At 51.7% G+C, this 20,249-nt stretch overlaps 2 protein-coding genes across 2 annotated transcripts in view; one reads left to right on the forward strand and one right to left on the reverse strand.

Annotated features, from left to right (window-relative positions):
* VANGL2 (VANGL planar cell polarity protein 2) overlaps nt 1-14,194 on the forward strand; it is a 52,489-nt gene extending 38,295 nt beyond the window's left edge. The window contains 1 exon segment of the mRNA XM_078619933.1: nt 506-14,194. Within this exon segment, the coding sequence (XP_078476059.1) occupies nt 506-766 (261 nt within the window). The 3' untranslated portion in view covers nt 767-14,194.
* A 3,098-nt stretch (nt 14,195-17,292) lies between these two features.
* Nucleotides 17,293-20,249, reverse strand: part of LOC144737186 (MAM and LDL-receptor class A domain-containing protein 1-like) — a 328,015-nt gene continuing 325,058 nt past the window's right edge. Inside the window, exon 50 of the mRNA XM_078619907.1 lies at nt 17,293-20,111. Within this exon, the coding sequence (XP_078476033.1) occupies nt 19,948-20,111 (164 nt within the window). The 3' untranslated portion in view covers nt 17,293-19,947. The remainder of the gene's footprint in view (nt 20,112-20,249) is intronic.

A 20,249-nucleotide genomic window follows, 5' to 3' on the forward strand; every position in this document is an offset into this window, starting at 1 on the left:
CGCGAGGGAGCGAATGCCGTGCAACGGCGGCGGTACCGGTAACCCTTTCCCGTTGTGATGACGTACGTCTGTACATCATCGGAACGGAATCGGAAGAAAAATGTTCACTTTGTTGGTACCGAGGCTCCCACAGGGCCGTGAAGCGGTGGGAGGGCGCGCGTGGCACTGGTCTCAGCCCAGAGCCACGCCAATCAACATTGATCAAACTGCGCCCACTGTTGTGTAAAGATATTGCAACTACTGTACTGTAGCGGCGATCACGTGGATGCCACACAATTGTTCGGTTTAAGCACCGCGTGACTTGTACTACACATTTCCTAGAATAACAACGGTGTACAACTGTTTAAAGATTATTAATGTGCGCCATAGTGGCAAATCCACGCATTACTGACTCACGTCAGAACCTCGGGAACCGCGGTTACCCCGCGCGCGTATAACCGCGAGTCGACCCTAATAACAAATGACGGTAAATGACGGCGACAATCGGCGCGCGGATCTTCCGCAGGCCTTCCTGGAGAAGTACCTGAGCCCGGGCCCCACGGTGCAGTACGAGCCGGACAAGTGGCAGAGCTCCCAGTGGCGCCTGCTGAGCGCCGAGCCTGTGACGTCGGCGCTGCGCGACGGCACCGCCTTCTCGCTGGCGCGCGCCGACCTCTGCCTCGTGGTGACGGTGTCACGAGCACCACGCTTCACCCTCTCCGAGACCTTCCTCGACCCCAAGTCGCACAAGTTCGTGCTGCGCCTGCAGTCGGAGACCTCCGTGTGAGGCCGGCGCGGCCGACGACGGGTGGGGGAGGTCACATGGCGGGGCGGGGGGGGGCAGTGTCTCATGGGTAAGGCCTGCGGTGTGTGGAACTTGACAAGTGTATCGGTTGCCACCTTTGTCAGGGTTTGACCCGAGGGTTTGTTTGTATTTTTCTACTTGCCTGCTTACCACCCCCCATCCCTCCCCCACCACCGGGGAGAGTCCGGGAGTTTGGCATCATCGTTGTTCCTTCCTCGACCCCCAAGTTGCACAAGTTTCTGCTGCGCCCACAGCCGGGAGACTTCCGCCTCTGCCGCCGCTGCTGCTGTGGTGGTGATGGCGGTGGCGGTGTTCAAGGGCCGGGGAGGTCACACGGCAGAGGAGGTCACACGGTAGAGGAGGTCACACGGCGGAGGTGCAGTGGGGGGCGGATGGAGGAGTGTATTGTGGGTAAAGCCGCTGTGTCGCTGGGGGACTTGACGCGTGTATGGGGTTGCCATCTTTGTCTGGGTTTGACCGCTGGAGGTTTTTTTTTTTACTCGCCTACCCTCGGGAGAGTCCGGGAGTTTGGCATCTGTTCGTTTGGCAGGAATTGATCTGTGCCGAGATCTGGCGGTGGTGGAATTGTATCCAACGGTATCGTCGTAGACCGCACGATTTTGATAGTGGACAGAGTGCTTGGCTGAGAAATACGTCTGGGGGATTTGTCTTGTTGGGAAAGGTTGGCAACCGTAACCCCACCCACCCATTTCGTTCACTCACCCATTCAACACCCCATCCACCCACTCGAATACTAACACATTCACCAACTCGCCCACCCACTCGTTCATTCACCCGTTCACCAACCCACCCACTCGTTCACTCACCCATTTACCAACCCGCACACCCGACTGGCTCGCTGACTTACACATTCACCCACTTATTCGCCCACTTGCTCGCTCACCCACCACCTAACTAGGGTTTGCCACCTGGTCCGTGTCTGACCTAGTCGGTACGGTCTGAGATATGCCATCGGTTCGCGTGGCAGTAATGGATTTGTAACCGACATCTATCTAGCGGTATTGCCGTGCTGAACTTCATTGCGGAAAACTTGTGCACGGTTTTTTGACAATACACCTGCTGCCGACGATGAGACATTATATATATACATCGGGGTTTGGTCTACAGTGTAAAAAAAAAAAGGGGTCAACTCCACTTCGTTTTTCTAAGTTTGTGAAGATCAAAGGACGACCGCGGGCGGCTTGTAGAGTTGTCCCATCGTGGGGCAGAGGGGGGAGAAGGAGGCATCGTCGGTAGCGTCTGGGCGATGCCGAAAGCCAACGAGCGGGCAGTCGTATCTGTGTTTGTGCGCGCGCGTGTGAACTTCTGTCGTGCCCATCGGAGGTGCGCGGGGGGGGGGGAGACAACAAGCTAACACACAACAAAAAGCTGTTCTATATTAATGAGATTGTGTTTGTGTGTGTGTGTAAGTTGGAGCCTCTTTCGCAACGTACATAGCCAGCCGTGCTCGCCGGAGGTGCATGGGGGGAGGGGGCGGGGGCGGAAAACAAACTCACACAACAAGCAGTTGTAGAGAAATGAGGGTTTGTGTGTATATGTTTGAACTTCTATCGCACCGTACGTCGCCAGCCGTGCTCATTGGAGGTGCGTAGGGCGGGGAAAGACAACAAACTAGACGTGCAACAAAGAGCAGTTTTAAAGCAGTGACTTTTCAATCTGGTTGGCAGCCCCAAATCAATGTGGACATTCCGCTTTGCTATGATGGGGGGGGGGGTGGATGCAGTTTATAATCTTTTAGGGACGACCACTGTTGACTTACCTCAAAGTATTTTAATAACTTTTTTAGTGAATTACGTCAAGAGGCGGCACGGTCAAGTTGCATTTCGTTCGCTTCTGTGGAACTTGGGACCGTTTTAATCAAAATCAAACTCCCTTGGCGGTGGCAGCGGCGGCGGCGGTGGTGGCGGCGGCGGCCGTCTCTCGTCTTGAGGCCGGCGCGTGTGTTTTTCTAACGGTGATTATCAATGTCGGCTTGTGACGCGTCGTCACTGCGTAGCATTGGCCCGCTCTCGCACACGCAGCAGGAGAGCGGGGGACGGCCGAGAGGTGCGATGAGGAGAGACGGGCGGCGGGAAGTTAGCAGCAGCAGCAGCAGCATCGTGGCCATGACCTGGGCTCGCTTCGGACAGTCAACCCTAACCTCCGAATTCCTCCGTTATACAGGGACGAACAATTTGGGTTCCAGAGGTCTTCGTAAATAGATTTCTTCGTCAGTCCCAACTGGTTCTTCACGTTCTGCAGATGTCGATTCCACTGGTTCTTCACATTCTGCAGATGTAGATGCCACTGGTTCTTCACATTCTGCAGATGCCACTGCTTCTTCACGTTCTGCAGATGTCAATTCCACTGGTTCTTCAGGTTCTGCAGATTTCAATTCCACTGGTTCTTCGCGTTCTGAGATGTAGATGCCACTGGTTCTTCGCGTTCTGAGATGTAGATGCCACTGGTTTTTCATGTTCTGAGATGTAGATGCCACTGGTTCTTCATGTTCTGCAGATGTAGATACCACTGGTTTTTCATGTTCTGCAGATGTAGATGCCACTGGTTCTTAAAGTTCTGCAGATGTAGATGCCACTGGTTCTTAAAGTTCTGCAGATGTAGATGCCACTGGTTCCTCACATTCTGTAGATGTAGATGTCACTGGTTCTTCGCGTTCTGAGATGTAGATGCCACTGGTTCTTCACGTTCTGCAGATGTAGATGCCACTGGTTCTTCACGTTCTGCAGACGTAGATGCCACCACCACCATCTGTTGCGCGTCGGTTGAACTTACGACTCTCGGCCCGAACGGGCAACTAGACCCTACGGCCAGGTTTGTTCGTATCGTTGAAAGCTCGTACGTCGAATGTTCATATCTCCGAATGTCCGTAAGCGCAGGAGTCGCTGTAGGAGGCGTCATCGGCAGCAGTGTGCCTGAGCGGTTAAAACACGCAGGGAGGGGGACATTGGGGAGTGGAGTTTCACTTGTCGAACACTTGAGCTCGCACGAATCTCGCTTCTGTGACACGATGGTGGAGGGGGCGGGTTGGGGTGAGGAGAGGGGGAATTGGGCTCTCATTAACTCCTGAGAACTGGATTCAAGACAAAACGATCGCGGGCAAAAATCCAAACTCCGTGTCCAGCAGGCGTTGGTGGTGGCAGCAGCTTCTCTTGTCATTGGGAGAAGTCAACAGTGGTGGTGCCAGGGGGTGGGGTGGGGGGTGCAGGATATTGGGTTGTGGACTCTTTGAGTTGTGAGCCAGGAGGACTGCCTATGGAGATAGACAGAGCTCCCCCCGCCAACACACTTTGGAATTCGATTTCATTTTTTCCGTTGAGTTTTAAATTAAAGGGGGGAGAAGAAAAAAAAATCCGTATCTTTAAGACAGCCTCCCCACCCCCCCCCCCGAGCCTTCGGCAAAGCCTCTGTGGCCAATTCCACATTCTCACATTCTCCTCCAGCCCAAATCAACGAGAACAAATTCACTGTCTCTGTCTCCTTCGCTGCCCACTGGGCCTAGTTAGACGCGCGGTGGGCATCCTCGCCGATTCTTTGATTTAAATCTCGATTCTTACAATGGCGCCGCTCGCGATATCCCCTCATGGCGTATCCCCACCTCCACGCGCCCGTGAGAAGCGATCGGCGACGTTTGAGACGTGGATCGGCGAGCGCCGTACGACGGAGAATGAACGAACTTGAACCGAATCGTTACGGCCCGGGGTGGGCATAACCCCGATGCCAACTCCCGTGAGTGGCGGTGGGCTGGGTGTGTGGGGGGACGACGCTTGTGCCTGCGTCGTTGCGCGTGTCCCCCCAAGGGAGGAGGGTAGACATGGCGCCGTCCTGCGGCGATTGACCGCGCCGCGCCAGATCGTCCGTCCGTCCGCGCTGATGCAGGGCTTCCGTGTGGGACTGCGATGGCTGTGTGAGCGCGCATGCTCCACGGGCGAGCGGGCGAGCGAGAGCCACTTTTAGTCGTCGATCTCTGTCAGTTGTGCGGCGTTTTTCCGATCCACGCAGTTGCGAATGGCAAACACGCAACTGCTGGATTCACCTCTCATACCCCAGCAGGCCAACGGATGGGGCGCCCACCGGTACGTCCGCGTGCACGTTGGAACTTCTTTCGCGCCGTACGTAGCCGACTGTGCCAAGCGGCGGTGCGGGGGGTGGGGTGGGGGGGGTGAAGGACACCTGAACGTTGACCGCCGTAGCTGCTTTTGGCGCACCCACCTCCAGAGAGGAGCGACCGTTCGTTTTGTGGCCGCGTCTTGCTGTACCGCGTAGCCTGATGATGTAGATGATGTTCCTGTCATGGCCGCTGATTCGGGTCACAGCGGTCGGCCTCCAGCGACGTTGGGCCATCGGTATCGTGACGTCACCACCCCCCCCCCCCCCCCGTTTTTTTACTGGAATGACGTCCTTCTCATTTGTCGTTTGTGTTTTTAATATTTTAGTTTTTTTTGTGTTATCCTCGATAATGAACGTAGCAGATCGTTTGTGTATAGAGATGAAATGTAAGAGCCATCGTCGTCGTCGTGTACATAAAGGGGCTTGCGTGTCCTGTAGCGTGTCGTAGTGTTTCTAACCCCACCTCGTCTGCTCTGCATTCCTCAGACTTGGGGGTAACGTCTAACACATGAATTGCCTTTTTTTTTAATCTCACTCTCTCTCTCTCTCGCTCTTCTTTATTTTTTGCGTCCTGTGTTTTTAAAAACGACACTAAGTTATTCGATCGCTCGAGATTTTTCTTTTTTGATTTGAGACACAAAATACTTCTGCGTCCGGGGTCAGGAGGGGGGAGCGTGCCTCTCCCGCGCGAGTCGGAACCGTTGACGGTTTTTCTCTACACACACACACGCACACACACACGCGCGCACACACACGCTCACACGCGCAAAGACAAATATGGAATCGAACTCGGGGTCGCCGTGTCCGTAGCACAGCGCGCTAGCCGCTACACTACCCGCTACACTACCCGCTACACTACCGCTCCCCGCACACACACACACGTACACTTATATACTGGTAGCTGCGTTCCCTCACTACTAGCTGCGTTCTCGATGGGTTCAACAACGCGCCCTCCTCCTCCCCATGCCGTTGTGAAACGGGGTGGGGGGGGGGTCCAGACCCTGCTCAGAACACAACAAGCCGTGCCTTGTTTACATTTTTACATTCAAGTTAAGCGCCCACTTCACCTCCGCACCAACTCGCTTCCCATTGTCGTCTTAGGATGGAAGCTTTTCTTCCGGTCCGTCCATCCGTCGCTTTGTCGTGAACTGATGTAGCAAAGATTACCCCCCCCCCTCCTGCATTCCCCGCGTACCCCCCCCCCCATCCTCGCATCGCCCGCGTCTCGTGTTATGACATCAGAGGAACAGTTCCCACTATTAAAGGATTTTTTTAAATTTTACCAGGCATTGGTCGCGTGGATTTTTCTACCGGGTCCCTCCCGGCTTACCCCCCCCCCCTTCACATTGTAGAATCGACGTCACGTGCTTGTAGAGTGCGTTCGGCTGCTATAGATGTCCACACCACGACGACGATGATGATGATCATCAGCCGCCACTCGTTTGAGCCGTGGCCGCGTGGATTTTTCTCCCGGGGGTCCTGCCGCTTTACTCGGCGATGATGGAGAGGCAACTTCGTTGAGCCGCTGTCACTTGCGATGGCCAAGAGCTGCGAAGCTCAGTAGGGCCTTACCTCGTGAAATCAAAAATGTTTGTTTCGCGCTCCCAGGATGGGTGGGAATTTGGAGTTGTTATGCAGTGATGCCACCGCCGCCGCTACCACCACCACTGAGGCTGTCTGCGCTAGCGGCCAACGCAGCGTGACCGGCGATCGCCAGCTGCGTTACCCGCGAGTCTGAGACAGGCGTCTGAGACGCACGTTGAACCACGGTAGGAGCGGCAGCAGGGGACCGCTCGCGATGTGCGCTGTGATGAAGCTTACGGCTCCTCGTCGTCATCATCATCGTCGCTGCGACCACCCCTCTCATCCCGCATGCCCCCCCCCTCCTCCTCTGTGCACGCTCCCTGTGCAGAAACTTAGCATTTTGCCCGAAAAGTGCGAGTAGCCAGAGTAGTTGGTGCCGGAATCCGTTCGCTATCAAAACTAAAACACCCTTCCACGGACGGTTTTTTATTTTTCTATTATCATTATTGTTGTTGATGTCATCGTCGGTGTAGTTGTATTTTTTTAATGATGTCAAACATTTTCAACTACTGATGTTAAAAACAAAAACTATAGTGTTAACGGTTACCGTGTGGTGTGGGGGGCGGTGGGGTGGAGGTCATGGAGTCACGTGGGGGTCACGTGGGGGTGAATGGGGGGGGATGGGGGGGTGCTAGGGTTTGTGTCGTTTTTATTCTTTTTCTAGAAAAATTGTTCACGACTCTCTATTTTTATACCAAGCTCTTGCTGATACCCCGGCGCATTTCGACGTCGTCATCGTTTCTCGCCCCCCCATCTCTTGCTAACCACTTAAAATAATTGGGACTGCCGATGTTGTCGAATAGTAAAGTTAGCCCTGCTAGGATGACGACGAGGGCGAGGTTGTTGTTAACGCCATTGGAACCTCCTTTGCCAGTAGCAAAATATGATAATTGGTTTTTACACTTTTATCTGGCAACAAAACTGAGGTAGAATCAGCGGTAAGACTCCTTCCACATAACGAGGCAGAGATGGCTCGACACGAGGTTGCCAAAATAATTGAGAATAGATAGCAAAGTAACAAAAGTAAATATTCGCTCGAACGAAGCAAAAGCCTTAAAAGAGCTCCGATTAAATAAAGATATTCACATCCTGGCAGCTGATAAGAGCGGCACTACTGCAGTGATGTCACGAGCCGATTATGATAATAAAATTAAAGATTTACTAGAGCAAAGTACCTACATTAAAATTAGACGAGATCGAACTGATACTATAGAACGCAAGACTACTGCAATCATTGCAAATTAATTAATCCCTAAGACTGAGCAAAACCAAATTAAGCCAAGGGCTTCAATACCACCGTGACTGTATGGGCCACTAAAGATTCATAAAATCGGCATCCCATTACGACCCATAGTACAATTGGCTCTGCCACATATAAATAGCAAAATATATAAATATAAACAAATACAGCCCTACATCGGTAGGACATCTTCATTCATTAAAAATTTAGAACATCTTGTGAATGTGATTAAAGATATCAAACTTAACCCTAATGACATTCTGGTGAGTTTTGATGTGCTTTCTCTATTCACAAAGGTTCCAGTGAACGAGTCTCTTAAATTACTTGATACACTCGTAAAGAATACAGGTTTACCAGAAGACATCCCGAAACTAGCTGACTATTAAATTTCGATTTAAAGCTTTCGTGACTGCAGGGATTCATATTCTTGGTTCTTTCGGTAAAGTCACGTAGAAGGGAAATAATACAAACAAAACAATAAAAATTCTCACGACGTTTCGACTGCAACACAATCATCATCAGGTGTGAAATCCACAGCAAGAAATTTTGAAAAAAGGCTGACCATTGTTTAAATAACACTTCTTATGGAGAGGTGATTGCTTTAAACAAAAGGAAGGAGCTGCAATGGGCTCTCCTTTATCTCCTACTGTAGCAAATCTGTACATGGAAAACTTTGAAACAAGAGCACTCGCCTCTGTACATTCACTTTTTGGTTTAGATATGTTGATGACACTTTGGTTGTCTGGCCACATGGTAAAGATACACTTTTAATGATTTTCTAAATAATCTCAATGCACAAAACCCGGCCATCCAGTTCACCATGGAAATGGAGGTGAATAACACACTCCTGTTCCTGGATATTTTGCTTGGACATGTTCGAAATGGCAAAATAACACACAGCGTTTACCGAAAGCGAATGCACACTGATGTCTATCTGAATTAATATTCACATCATCACCCAGCTCAGAAATCCTCTCTTATCAAGACGCTCATACATCGGGCTAAAACATTGTCAGATGGTGAAAGTCTAGTGAGAGATTAAACATGTTAAAGTAGCACTACGACAGAGTGGCTACAATAATGCTCACATTAACAGACCACTAAATGCCAAATCACGAACGCAAAGCAACACTGCTGAAAGCGATGAGATTGTTAAAATAATCAAAATACCATTTATCTCAGGAGTAACTAACAAATTAGCCCGTATTTTGCAAAAGCAAAACATTAAAGTAAGATTTGGTACAGTACACACAATTCAAAAACTAGTATCTTGCACTAAAGACGAATTGCCTAAATTATCAACAGAAGGTGCATATCGGATTAATTGTAAGACTAAAAAGAACACCAAAGAAACACAACTGTCGGCAGTGGCAGAACATGCTTGTCAACAAGGACACTCAATTGATTTTGATAACGTTGAAGTGTTGTGTAACACTAATTATTACTGGCCAATACTAATTAGATACTCCATTGAAACTTAGAGAAATACAAAACATTTTAATCGCTCTGACAGCTACAGGCTTAGTGCGGCCTGGAAGCATATTATTAAATAAAATATGTATTACAATTCCTTATAGGGGGAACAAATACTAATTAATAACAATTGAATACCAATCTATTCTATAATTGCAATACCCTCCCCCTCTCTGCCTCAAATCACTGCACCTGATTGGGTTAAATGATGACGTCACCCTGCTGCTGCTGCTCTTTAAGACCGGGAGCAAGTGTAGGGCTTTACCAATCTGGCAAATTGCCCGATGATGCTGGATGTAATTACCAGCGAAACGTCGTACTACTCAATTTTTTTAAAAATGATGTTGAATCACTCTTCAACACACCGGTGGGCTAAAGTAGTGAACTATTTGTCTTTTGTAAACGTGACACTTTTTTTTACTGTTTGGCCGTGTCGGGTGGTGGAGGGTTACGACACATTTATAAATAACACGATCTAACCCAAACACGTTTATTATGACTAATATTGGTCGCGAAAGTCTACGTGTTAAATTGCTATTATATGTTGAACTCCACTGGGTGTCTGTGTGATTGTTAATCTCTACATGAGTCTGGGTCTTTATGCGAGTCCGTGGGTCTCAAAGTGTACGGACGTATCTTTAACTTATTTCATGCCGTACGTAGCCCACCGTGCTAATCGGAGGTGCGGCGGAAGGGCAGCAGACTAAACACAACAACACGCAGTTCTGAACAAATGAGTTTGTCATTCGAGATTATTCACAAGTGCATAGCGCGGCTTCCTAATACTGGATGGAAGAGCGTTCCAGACGGCCGCAGAAGCGCGTCCGGAAGCGCCGCGCGCAATGCCGGCGACCGCCGTCATTGGGAGGGTTCGCCCAAAGAATCCGCTGCTGCGACGACCGGCCCTAGTTTGCGTGATGGTGGTCTTGCGCTCCTTGACGAGAATAAGTAATGCTCACGACACTGCATCGCACTGTGGCATGATGAGCTATGTTTTACGTGTGTGTACGTGCGTGTGTCCGTCGTTAAATCGTAGTTGGCACAGTAGGGGGCACAGGTGGTGCATCAGCCAGTCATCTCGGTCATCTCAGTCAGTCGACCCGTGGCACCTGGGTCTGCCCCGTGACCTCCTGCCAGCGGGCGTTCGACACTTCACGTGGCCTCAACGTGCACATGGCCTGGCACAGGCGTCGTGGTGACGTCACCGCCACTTAGTGGCGACTGGCGGTTGTTGTTGTGCGTAGTTGGGGGAGCAGTCGTGTCGTAGTGGTTGGCTCTGCGCTACGAACCCGTCGGCCCGAGTTCGGTTCCCGCTGACGCCCATCACCGGGTGACGATTATCTGAACCGGTCCTGGGCCTCTCCCCGAGGTCGTTGCATGCTGGGCGGGGGAGGTTTTGTAGCGTGCGGCCGTTCGCGACTCGCGTACCCAGGCGGTTGTTTGCCAGTTTCTGGCGGCGAGTGAGAAGTCGTCTGGAGGAGAATCGTCGATGACCACCCGTTTTTTTTAGGTTTGAGCAAAAATGCATCCACGCAAATTTGTGTGAAAGTTAAGAAACCCTGACCCATAACAAGCAACGAATGAGACTTACTTGAAACTCGAGACAGATATTGAATCTCCCGATAGGCCAAACCCCAGAAAAACTGCGTTTTTGGAGCGGTGGCTGAAGAGAGATGAGGACATTTAACTTTCCTGCTGTCCCACTTAGGAATACAAAGTTTTGCCAGAACGAAATCTCTTTTGAGACTCCTCTCGAACCTGCGAGTGAACCTCTCCGCTGCTCGTTTCGTGGCGTAGGGAGAGAGAGGAGGGGGTGATGGGGGGGCATCGGCTCGTACTTCAGAGCTCACAAAACTCCGTCACTGCATTTGTTTATTTTGTACAAATGAATATTTTAAATACCGTGCGACATTTGTCCGTAGTCCGGCAAAACAAAAGGGGGCGGGGGGCCGAGGTGCGTGGGTATGTTTCACGACTGCAGTATAACCGCGTTAACTAAGAGAAACCCATATGGGGTTTTATTTTAGGAATTAAAATGCCTTTTTTTTTTACCTACCACACACCCAGCCACCGCGAATTGAGAAATAGTATGCAAGGTGTTGATTTTGTAATCCACAATTGAGGTATTTGTGGATCAGATCGCGTAAATATCTCAATGTCGTGTCGTTAAACCCGCGGCCAGCCCACGGCCAATCGGTAAAGGTGTTGTCACGTTAACAAAACGTGGCCCATTCGTTACTAGTAGGGCACTCATCGGTTATGCGTTCGAGAGTTAAACCCACCACAACATTTACAATTATAGTGTAGTGTGTTGTACGGTGGAGTATACTAGTACAGCACAGACCGGTAGTTGTGTATTGGAGAGTCAAACCCACCACAACATTTACAATTATAGTGTCGTGCAGGGGCGGTTTCTTCATTTGGGCGATTGGGCGACGCACCACCAATGTCATTCAACCACAGAGTTTCGCGAGCCGTTACTGTGCCTCTGGATATAGTCCAATCAGCGTCATGCTACGTTCTGTGGAGTACCGCCTCTTTTTGGGCGATTTCACTCTGGCTGAGAATCGCCCAGAGTGTTCCCATAGACTTACATTCAAAGATGTTTTTTTTCGAACAGCGGGCGCTGCAATGCATTCTCTATGGCTTCCGGGAGGGCTCGCACTAACGTGCTTACGTCATCATACGTAAGCACGTTTCATCCAACAATATTATTTGTCGCCACCTAGTGGAATCTTTAATAAAAGAAACTGAGTGGATTGTAATAATAGTGAGTATAGAAACAAACAAGATGTATTGTAAGAGTCACTTTATTTTGCATTAATATTAAAGTAGTGAAGTTGCCTTTACATGCTTAAGCTGTTAATTTATCCATTGCATGGGTGGACCTTATCCTTATCAATCATCCAGACATTTGCCCCCCCCCTGAGAGATTTTGCAGGAGCCGCCACTGGTGTCGTGTGTAGTGTATTGAGTAGTATACTAGTACAACACTCACCAGTAGTTGTGTATTGGAGAGTCAAACCCACCACAACATTTACAATTCGAGTACCGTGGGACGTTTCGCCGGCAATTACAACGACCGGCATCACCAGGCGACAGCCAGAGAGAATTGTGGAGCACTCCTCCTGTCTGTCGGGCGGTGGCGGTTTTAACGACACACTGACATTTATGCGATCTAAGCCTCCGATGGATACTATCGATCGCGGAAGCCTACTACTACTACTGCTACGTGTTGAACTGTCTTTTTGTACGTCCGTGTTTTAGCGTTTTTGTTCACCAACTCGCTGTTTGGCAAAGTGGCGTCTGATAATTTTTAATATTTCACTTTAGGCGAAGCGCCATCGTTACGTGGCGACGTGCGAGCCACGGGAAAAGGTTTCCCGCCAGAGTGGCAGTCACTCTGTAGCGGGATGGGTCGCTCTGTAGTGGGATGGGTCACTCTGTAGTGGGATGGGTCACTCTGTAGCGGCATGGGTCACTCTGTAGCAGGATGGGTCACTCTGTAACGGGATGAGTCACTCTGTAGCGGGATGGGTCACTAACCGGATGAGTCACTCTGTAGCGGGATGGGTCACTCTGTAGCAGGATGGGTCACTCTGTAGTGGGATGGGTCACTCTGTAGCGGGATGGGTCACTGTAGCGGGATGGGTCACTCTGTAACGGGATGAGTCACTCTGTAGCGGGATGAGTCACTCTGTAGCGGGATGGGTCACTCTGTAGCGGGATGGGTCGCTCTGTAGCGGGATGGGTCACTCTGTAACGGGATGGGTCAGTCTGTAATGGGATGGGTCACTCTGTAGCGGGATGGGTCACTCTGTAGTGGGATGGGTCACTCTGTAGCGGGATGGGTCGCTCTGTAACGGGATGGGTCACTCTGTAGCGGGATGGGTCGCTCTGTAGCGGGATGGGTCGCTCTGTAACGGGATGGGTCAGTCTGTAACGGGATGGGTCGCTCTGTAACGGGATGGGTCACTATTTCAGAATGTTTGCCGGTCCACAGCGGTTGTATCAATGAGGGTGGGGGGGGGGGGGTCAGTGTTAATCGATCGATACGTCCACTCTGTTATTGTACGTATAGTATGTTTGTGTGTGTGTGTGTACTTTGAGTTTCTTTCGAGAGCGTAAATAGCGGCAACCACGCCAATCGGAGGTGCGGGGGAAGGACGGCGAACTGGGCACGCGGAAAGCCGAGAAATGGGTTTGCGTCCGTCGAGTTGACGACGATGTAAAGAGGGCATCATGGGCTCCCAGTGGCTCCAAATGTCGGAGGGAAGAGCGGTCCCAGACCGGGGGCCGCAGAAGTGTGGCGTGGCGTGGTGTGGTGTGGCCAGGGTCTTCGACCTGTTTATTTGGTGACCCCCCCTCCATGACCTGCATTTGACCTCAACCCCCGCCAACCTCTCCCCCCCTCTTCCCCCCCCACCGACCACAGCCAGCCACAGCGCCGCCGGTCGCTCGTCAAGTTGTTGTAGAAGTGAAAGCTATCTCGATTATATATATATTTTTGTTGTCGTTTTGAAACTAACAATCTTCGTTATTGTTTACTCGATTGCCTTTTGTATCGTCACGGGTTGGGGTTGTGTTTGGGGGGGGGGGGGGTTTCTTTCCCCACCCCCCCCCCCCAAGATCAAACTCCGCGTTAAGTCGGTTTCCCCGCGGCGCCCCTGGCGTAGCGCGGGCGGAGAGGGTGGACGGACAACAAAAACTGAAACGCTAAAAAAAAATCTTCGGTGAAATGGCAGCCAGGAGGCGGGGGGGGGGGGGGAGGGTTGGTCGTGCGTTTCGTGATCGTGGACCCTGTGGTCTGCTCGGGCCACCAGAGACGCGTCCGGGGTGACCTCGCGATGATGACCTCGGGGGAGGATGTGGATGTTCAATTAAACCTCGGACCGCCGTGAATTCGATGCATTTCAGTCATTATTGCTGAAGGTGACCGTTTTTTTAAATTTAGTTTTAATAAATCCATTTCCCATTCTTTCTTACCGGCCTCTTGTGGATTCTGTGAGCGTGTGTGATGTGTGTGGAGTTGGCACAGCAGAGGGTACAGCTGTGTGTGCGTCTCCCGGTCATCTCGGTCAGCCAACCCACATGGCACCTGCTGGGTCTGTCACGTGACCCTCCTGTCGGCGAGCCTTCGACACTTCGAGTGCACCTGGCCTGGCACAGGCGCCGTGGTGGCGTGTTGCGGTATTGTGTGTGGAGGAGGCTCGTGAAGGACGCTGCTGCTGCTACTGGGAAGCAGTCGCTCTCCGGCAGCAGCAGAGGGCAGAGGAGCGATGCTCACAACAACGAGCGGAGCGCCGGGTGGCTAAACCGCAGCAGCAAGTTGACACAGTGGGGGTACAGCTGGTGCATCGGCCACTCATCGCAGTCAGCCGACCCACGGCACCTGCTGGAGCTGTCCCGTGAGCTGCCAGAGGGCGTTCGACACTTCAAGTGCACCTAGCCTGGCACAAGCGCCGTCGTGACGCCACTGCCACTTGGCAAATGGCGGTTATTTTGTTGAGTGTGTGATCAGAGGAGAGCGGTAGTGCAGCGGTTAGCACGCTGCACTACAAACCCGGCGACTCAAGTTCGATTCCCACTCACCGCCACCAACACCAGCGAGGGATTATATTTATCTGAACTGGTCCGTGGCTTCCCCTAGGTAGACTCAGCCTCAAATTGTGTCTGTGTCTATATATCTGGATGGCTTCATGCACGAATCTTTGTTGATAGCCAGTGGGTTTGCAAAGTACCTTCGTCTTAGAGAAATCAATTTCCTGTGAGCCCACCACATTAAAACAATGATCAGCCACGGCCGAGGTATTGGTCCTACCGTGTTTCAAAACTGCCTTATGTTCACGAACACGGTCCGAGACATTTCGCTTAGTTTCCCCAATGTTTAGTGACATGACGTCACTACCGTGTTGGATCTGTACACACATGACATCACTGCTATGTCGGGTTGGACACATGACTTCACTGCCTGGAGGCTGTCGAGTGCCACAGGGTTCGTGTCAGGCCGTGGCACTCAAAGTGAACCAGACTGGACACGTGACCGGATCAAGGTGGGGGCCAGGGGCCCCAGGGGGACCTTGGGGGTCACGTGGTCGGGGAGCAGAACCTTCTCGAGGGTTCGAGAAGGTGTGCGTGGCCTGGGTGTGGCCGGCCACGCCTAGGCGCATATCAGCAGGGCTCCACACGCAGAGCGGGGCTGTCTGTGTGCAGGATGATGAAGACGCCTCGTGAAGACTGAAGACAGAAGCCTCAAGTCGTCGTGGCCAAGCAGAAGCCCTCCTGGCTTGGCCACGTTGAGTAGTACCCGAGTGTTGGCGAGATTAGGACGGTGATCACCACCTTATAGTGTGTGTGTTCCAGAAGTATTGCAGTTGTGTTAGATAAATATTGTTGTCTCTATACGAGTGTGTGCGCCTCTGTCGAACCATTGCAAATGTAACTAGCTGCCAGGTAACTCCTGTGGAAGGATGTTAACTACCTCGCCCGGTATACAGGCGATCGAGCATGCGATCCCGACCCTGACGCCTGCTGTATATTTGGAGTTTACATGTCTCTCTCTGTGGTGAGATGTTAACGACCTCGCCTGGTATACAGGAGGTCGTGGGTTTAATCCCGACCTGACGCCTGCTGCTGTATTTGTGTAGTTCGCGTGTCTCTCGCTCTCTCATCACGGTGGCTAGGAGATGTTAACTACCTCGCCTGGTATACAGGAGGTCGTGGGTTCCATCCCGACCTGATACCTGCTGTATTCGTGTAGTTTGCGTGTCTCTCGCTCTCGCTGTGGTTGCGTGGATTCTTCTCCAGGTCCCCCGGTGCAGCAGGTAAAGCCCACACGGAGCTGTGTAGCTCTTTCAGAAGCGACCTGGCCATCACGAATGTCATCTCCACTTAGTGGGCTTATCTTCACGTGGGAATTCATAGCAGCAGCCGAACACTCAAAACGCGTGATGTTGATCCTAAATATGGAGGAAAAAAACTGGAGGACCTGGAGAAAAATCTACGTGACCACGGGGAAGGAGCGAGAGAGACGCAAACTCCAAATATACAGCAGCAGCAGGCGTCAGGGTCAGGATCCAACCCACGACCTGTAGACCAGGCGAGGTAGTTAACATCTCCTAGCCACCATGATGATGATGAGAGAGACACGCAAACTCCAAATGTACAGCAGCAGGCGTCAGGGTCGGAATCGGACCCACGATCTCCTGCCTACCAGGCGAGGTAGTTAACATCTCCTAGCCACCTGTGGCATGCAACTTCGGGGCTGAGACCAGAACGAAGCGAAGGACCGGGTGGACGCCATCGGACAACTCTCCACGATGGCGAGATGTTAACTACCTTGCCTGGTTTGCAGGAGGTCGTGGGTTCGGGGCTATCTCTGGGGAGCAGAGAGGGCATCGGGATTTGTAACGCCAGGTTCCCGATGATGCAGTCGGCTTGGAGGCTCCTGGGCTCCTTGCCCCCCACTCGGAGGGGAGGCATCGTCACGGCGACGGTCCGCAAGGGTCTGGCCGCATCAGCCGCTCTACCGGTGACGGAGTTGTTGCACGGCTTCAACAGCGTCCACACGAAGACGACAGATCTACGGATTCACACACTGAACCACATACTCGGAGAGACCCATACTCACAGATTTATACTGGTAGGAACCCACTGGTTCCACCAGCCCACAGGGGATTATTGTGTCCGTCTGTCTGTCGTGCAGGGAGGGGCTGGGTGGGGAGGGTGGGGGGGCTGGTCATCCCGTGGTGCCCTTCTAAAACTCAACGTTTGACCTACTCACGCCGGCTTGTGCCCGCCCGCAGTCGGGCATATTTGCGGAATACACCACGCCGCCGTTGACCCTGGCCATTGACCGAGCAACCCAACGTTCCTACCAGCTCCCTCCACAGAAATGTGTTAGATTCACACACTCAACCACACTCACATAGACCCATACTCACACAGATCTATAGATTTCACACACTCAACCACACACTGACATAGACCCATACACAGATCTATAGATTACACACACTGAACCACTCAGAGGCCAATGCTCACACAGCTGGGTTAGCAACTGCTTGGATAAACTACAAACCAAGACAATATATATTTGATTTATTTACAAAATGTCGCAAATTCAGTTTCGAACCGTTTTAGCAAAAATCCCAAAACAAATTAAGTGAACTTGTTACGAATAAAAACGTTCAACAGTGGAAAAATACACCACGCAAAAACAAAGATCCCCCATACAGCCTTTATAGACTTGGGGCAAGTGCTGTTAGCGAACGCCTATTATGGCCGGCACGGCACACGGAGGGGGTGGGGGTGGCCAGCACCTACGCCCGGCCGCCTTTGTCTCCCCAGTGACGATGTTTACTACACACCGCACCAGGTACTCATTTGAGGCCGAGTCGACCTAGGGGAGGCCCACGGACCAGTTCAGATCATCGTTATCACCTGGTGTTGGTGGCCGTGAGCGGGAATCGAACCTTTAGGTCGCCAGGTTCACGGCAGTGCACCAACCACCGTGCCACCGCTCTCCATAAACACCAAAGACAAAGATCCCCCGTATAGATTCAGCCGACTGTTGGGGCAAGTGCTGTTAGCGAGCACCCATGAAGACCGGTACTGCACACGAGGGGTTTGGGGGATGGCCAAGACCACGCCCGGCCGCCTTTGTCTCCCTGGTGGTGAGGCTTACACACCTCACCAGGTCGTCATTTGAGGCCGAATAGACCTAGGGGCAGGCCCAGGACCGGTTCAGGTGAATCGTCACTGTGGTTGTTGGTGGCCGTGAGCGGGAATCCAACTACCTCGCCTGGTATACAGGAGGTCGCGGGTTAGAGCCAGACCCTGACTATGCCCGCTCTACATTTGGAGTTTGCGTGTCTCTCTCTCATCATCATCATGGTGGCTAGATGTTAACTACCTCGTCTTGCATTCTTGGTTCTTTCGGTAAAGTCACGTAGAAGGGAAATAATAAAATGATAATAAAAATTCAAATAAAACAATAATTTTTTTTATTTGATTCTTATTTTTTTATTATTCCCCTTCTACGTGACTTTACCGAAAGAACCAATACTATGAATCCCTGCAGTCACGAAAGCTTTAAATCGAAATTTACCTCGTCTTGTATACACAGGTGGACGTGGGTTTGAGCCAGACCCTGACGCCTGCTGCTGTATATTTGCAGTCCGTGCATCTCTCGCTCGCGCTTTACCCGTGCTCGCGTGGATTTCTCTCTCCGGGTCCTCCGGGTGTGCCCCCCACCGCCCCCCCCCCCACATTTAGAATCAACGTCACGCGTTTCAACTATTTGGCTGCTGCTGCTATAAATGTCCATGCGACGACGTCTACGACAAGCCACTTCGTCCGTAGAGCCCCATCGTTTGTGACGGCCAGGTCGCTTCCGAAAAAGAGCGACGCAGCTCAAGTGCGAGGCCTCACCTGGTGACAGTGAAACGGAGATTTTAAATAGTTTAGGTGAATAGTGTCGCGCACACACACGCACACCGGTGTTGTCGACCTTCGAATATTTGTTCAGGAGGCCGGACATTCACCGAGTACTTTAAATATATCGTCCCTGGATTGTAAACCAGCTATTTTAGATGATTTAGAATCACGCTGCTGCTATGATTGTCCACGCGATAACGATAAGTCACTTTCGTCGAGCTTTTCGTGTCGGCGTAGCCAGGCGGTCGCTTCTGAGAAATAAGCTCATAGCTCAGAGGGCCTTACCTGGCACCGTAGAATAGTTCTTGTTGGTGATTTGCTTCGACCAGAAAGACCACATTTCGAGAAACCAGATTCAAATCAGCTTAGCCAATTGCAAAGTCAGCCCAGCCAATTTAACTAAACACGCAATTATTGTTGCTTTACCAGGTAAGGCCCACCTAATGATGTAGCGCTTGTTCAGAAGCAAGCTGGCCACGATTGAGAGCTCAGTGAAGTGGCGGCGTATCACGGGGAAATGCAGAGCAGCCAAACACTCTGACATCGCACGATTCTAAAACGTGGAGGGGGGAAAAAACGGAGGACCCGGAGAAAAATCCACGTGACCACAGAGAGAGAGACACGCAAACTCCAAATATACAGCAGGCGTCAGGATCGAACCCACGTCCTGTATACCGGGCGAGGTAGTTAACATCTCACCACCATGCTGATGATGAAAGACACGCAAACTCCAAATATACAGCAGCAGGCGTCAGGATCGAACCCACGACCTCCTGTATACCGGGCGAGGTAGTTAACATCTCACCACCATGCTGATGATGAGAGACACGCAAACTCCAAATATACAGCAGGTATCAGGGTCGGGGTCGAACCCACGATCTCCTGTATACTGGACGAGGTAGTTAACATCTCACCACCATGCTGATGATGAGAGACACGCAAACTCCAAATATACAGCAGGTATCAGGGTCGGGGTCGAACCCACGATCTCCTGTATACCGGGCGAGGGAGTTAACATCTCGCCACCATGGCACCCAATTGCAATCTTAGCCCAGCTAAAACTATAAATCGGAAACATACCAACCCTCAAAAGTTCCATGCAGCCTAATCCAACAAAGCCCCAGCATCAAGGAAGAAGCCAGACCCAGACCAGCCGAGTCCAACCGTCATCCAGTAAACCCAAATCACAACACTCAAGACGGTCAGCTTCAATCAGCGACGAGTCGACAACCCCAAAGTGAAACCCAGGATTTTGTCGGCACCGGCGGTTGGAGTGGCCCCGGCGGCTCCGTCATGGCCGCTACGGAGACTCCACCTCCTCATCCTCCCTCCTCCGGATGCCAATGGAGGCGACGAATGCGAGCACCAGGGCGGACGACAGCAGCGCCAGCGTCACCGTGATGGCCACCATGGCGGCAGAACGCCGCGCGGGCCGCAGCTCGGGCCCGGTCAGGGGGGCCCGCACTGGGGGGGCAAAGACAACGGGGCCGGTAGCTCCCCCGTGTGGGTGTAGCTCACGAGACCGGTCGGGTCACGTGCAGGTTCAGTTAAAGGTGCAAGTGCCCCCCGTTTTTGGTTTAGCTCAAGAGACGATTCAGGTCA

Source organism: Lampetra planeri, chromosome 65, assembly GCF_965212315.1.
Source record: "Lampetra planeri chromosome 65, kcLamPlan1.2.h2, whole genome shotgun sequence".
Lineage (NCBI taxonomy): Eukaryota > Metazoa > Chordata > Hyperoartia > Petromyzontiformes > Petromyzontidae > Lampetra > Lampetra planeri.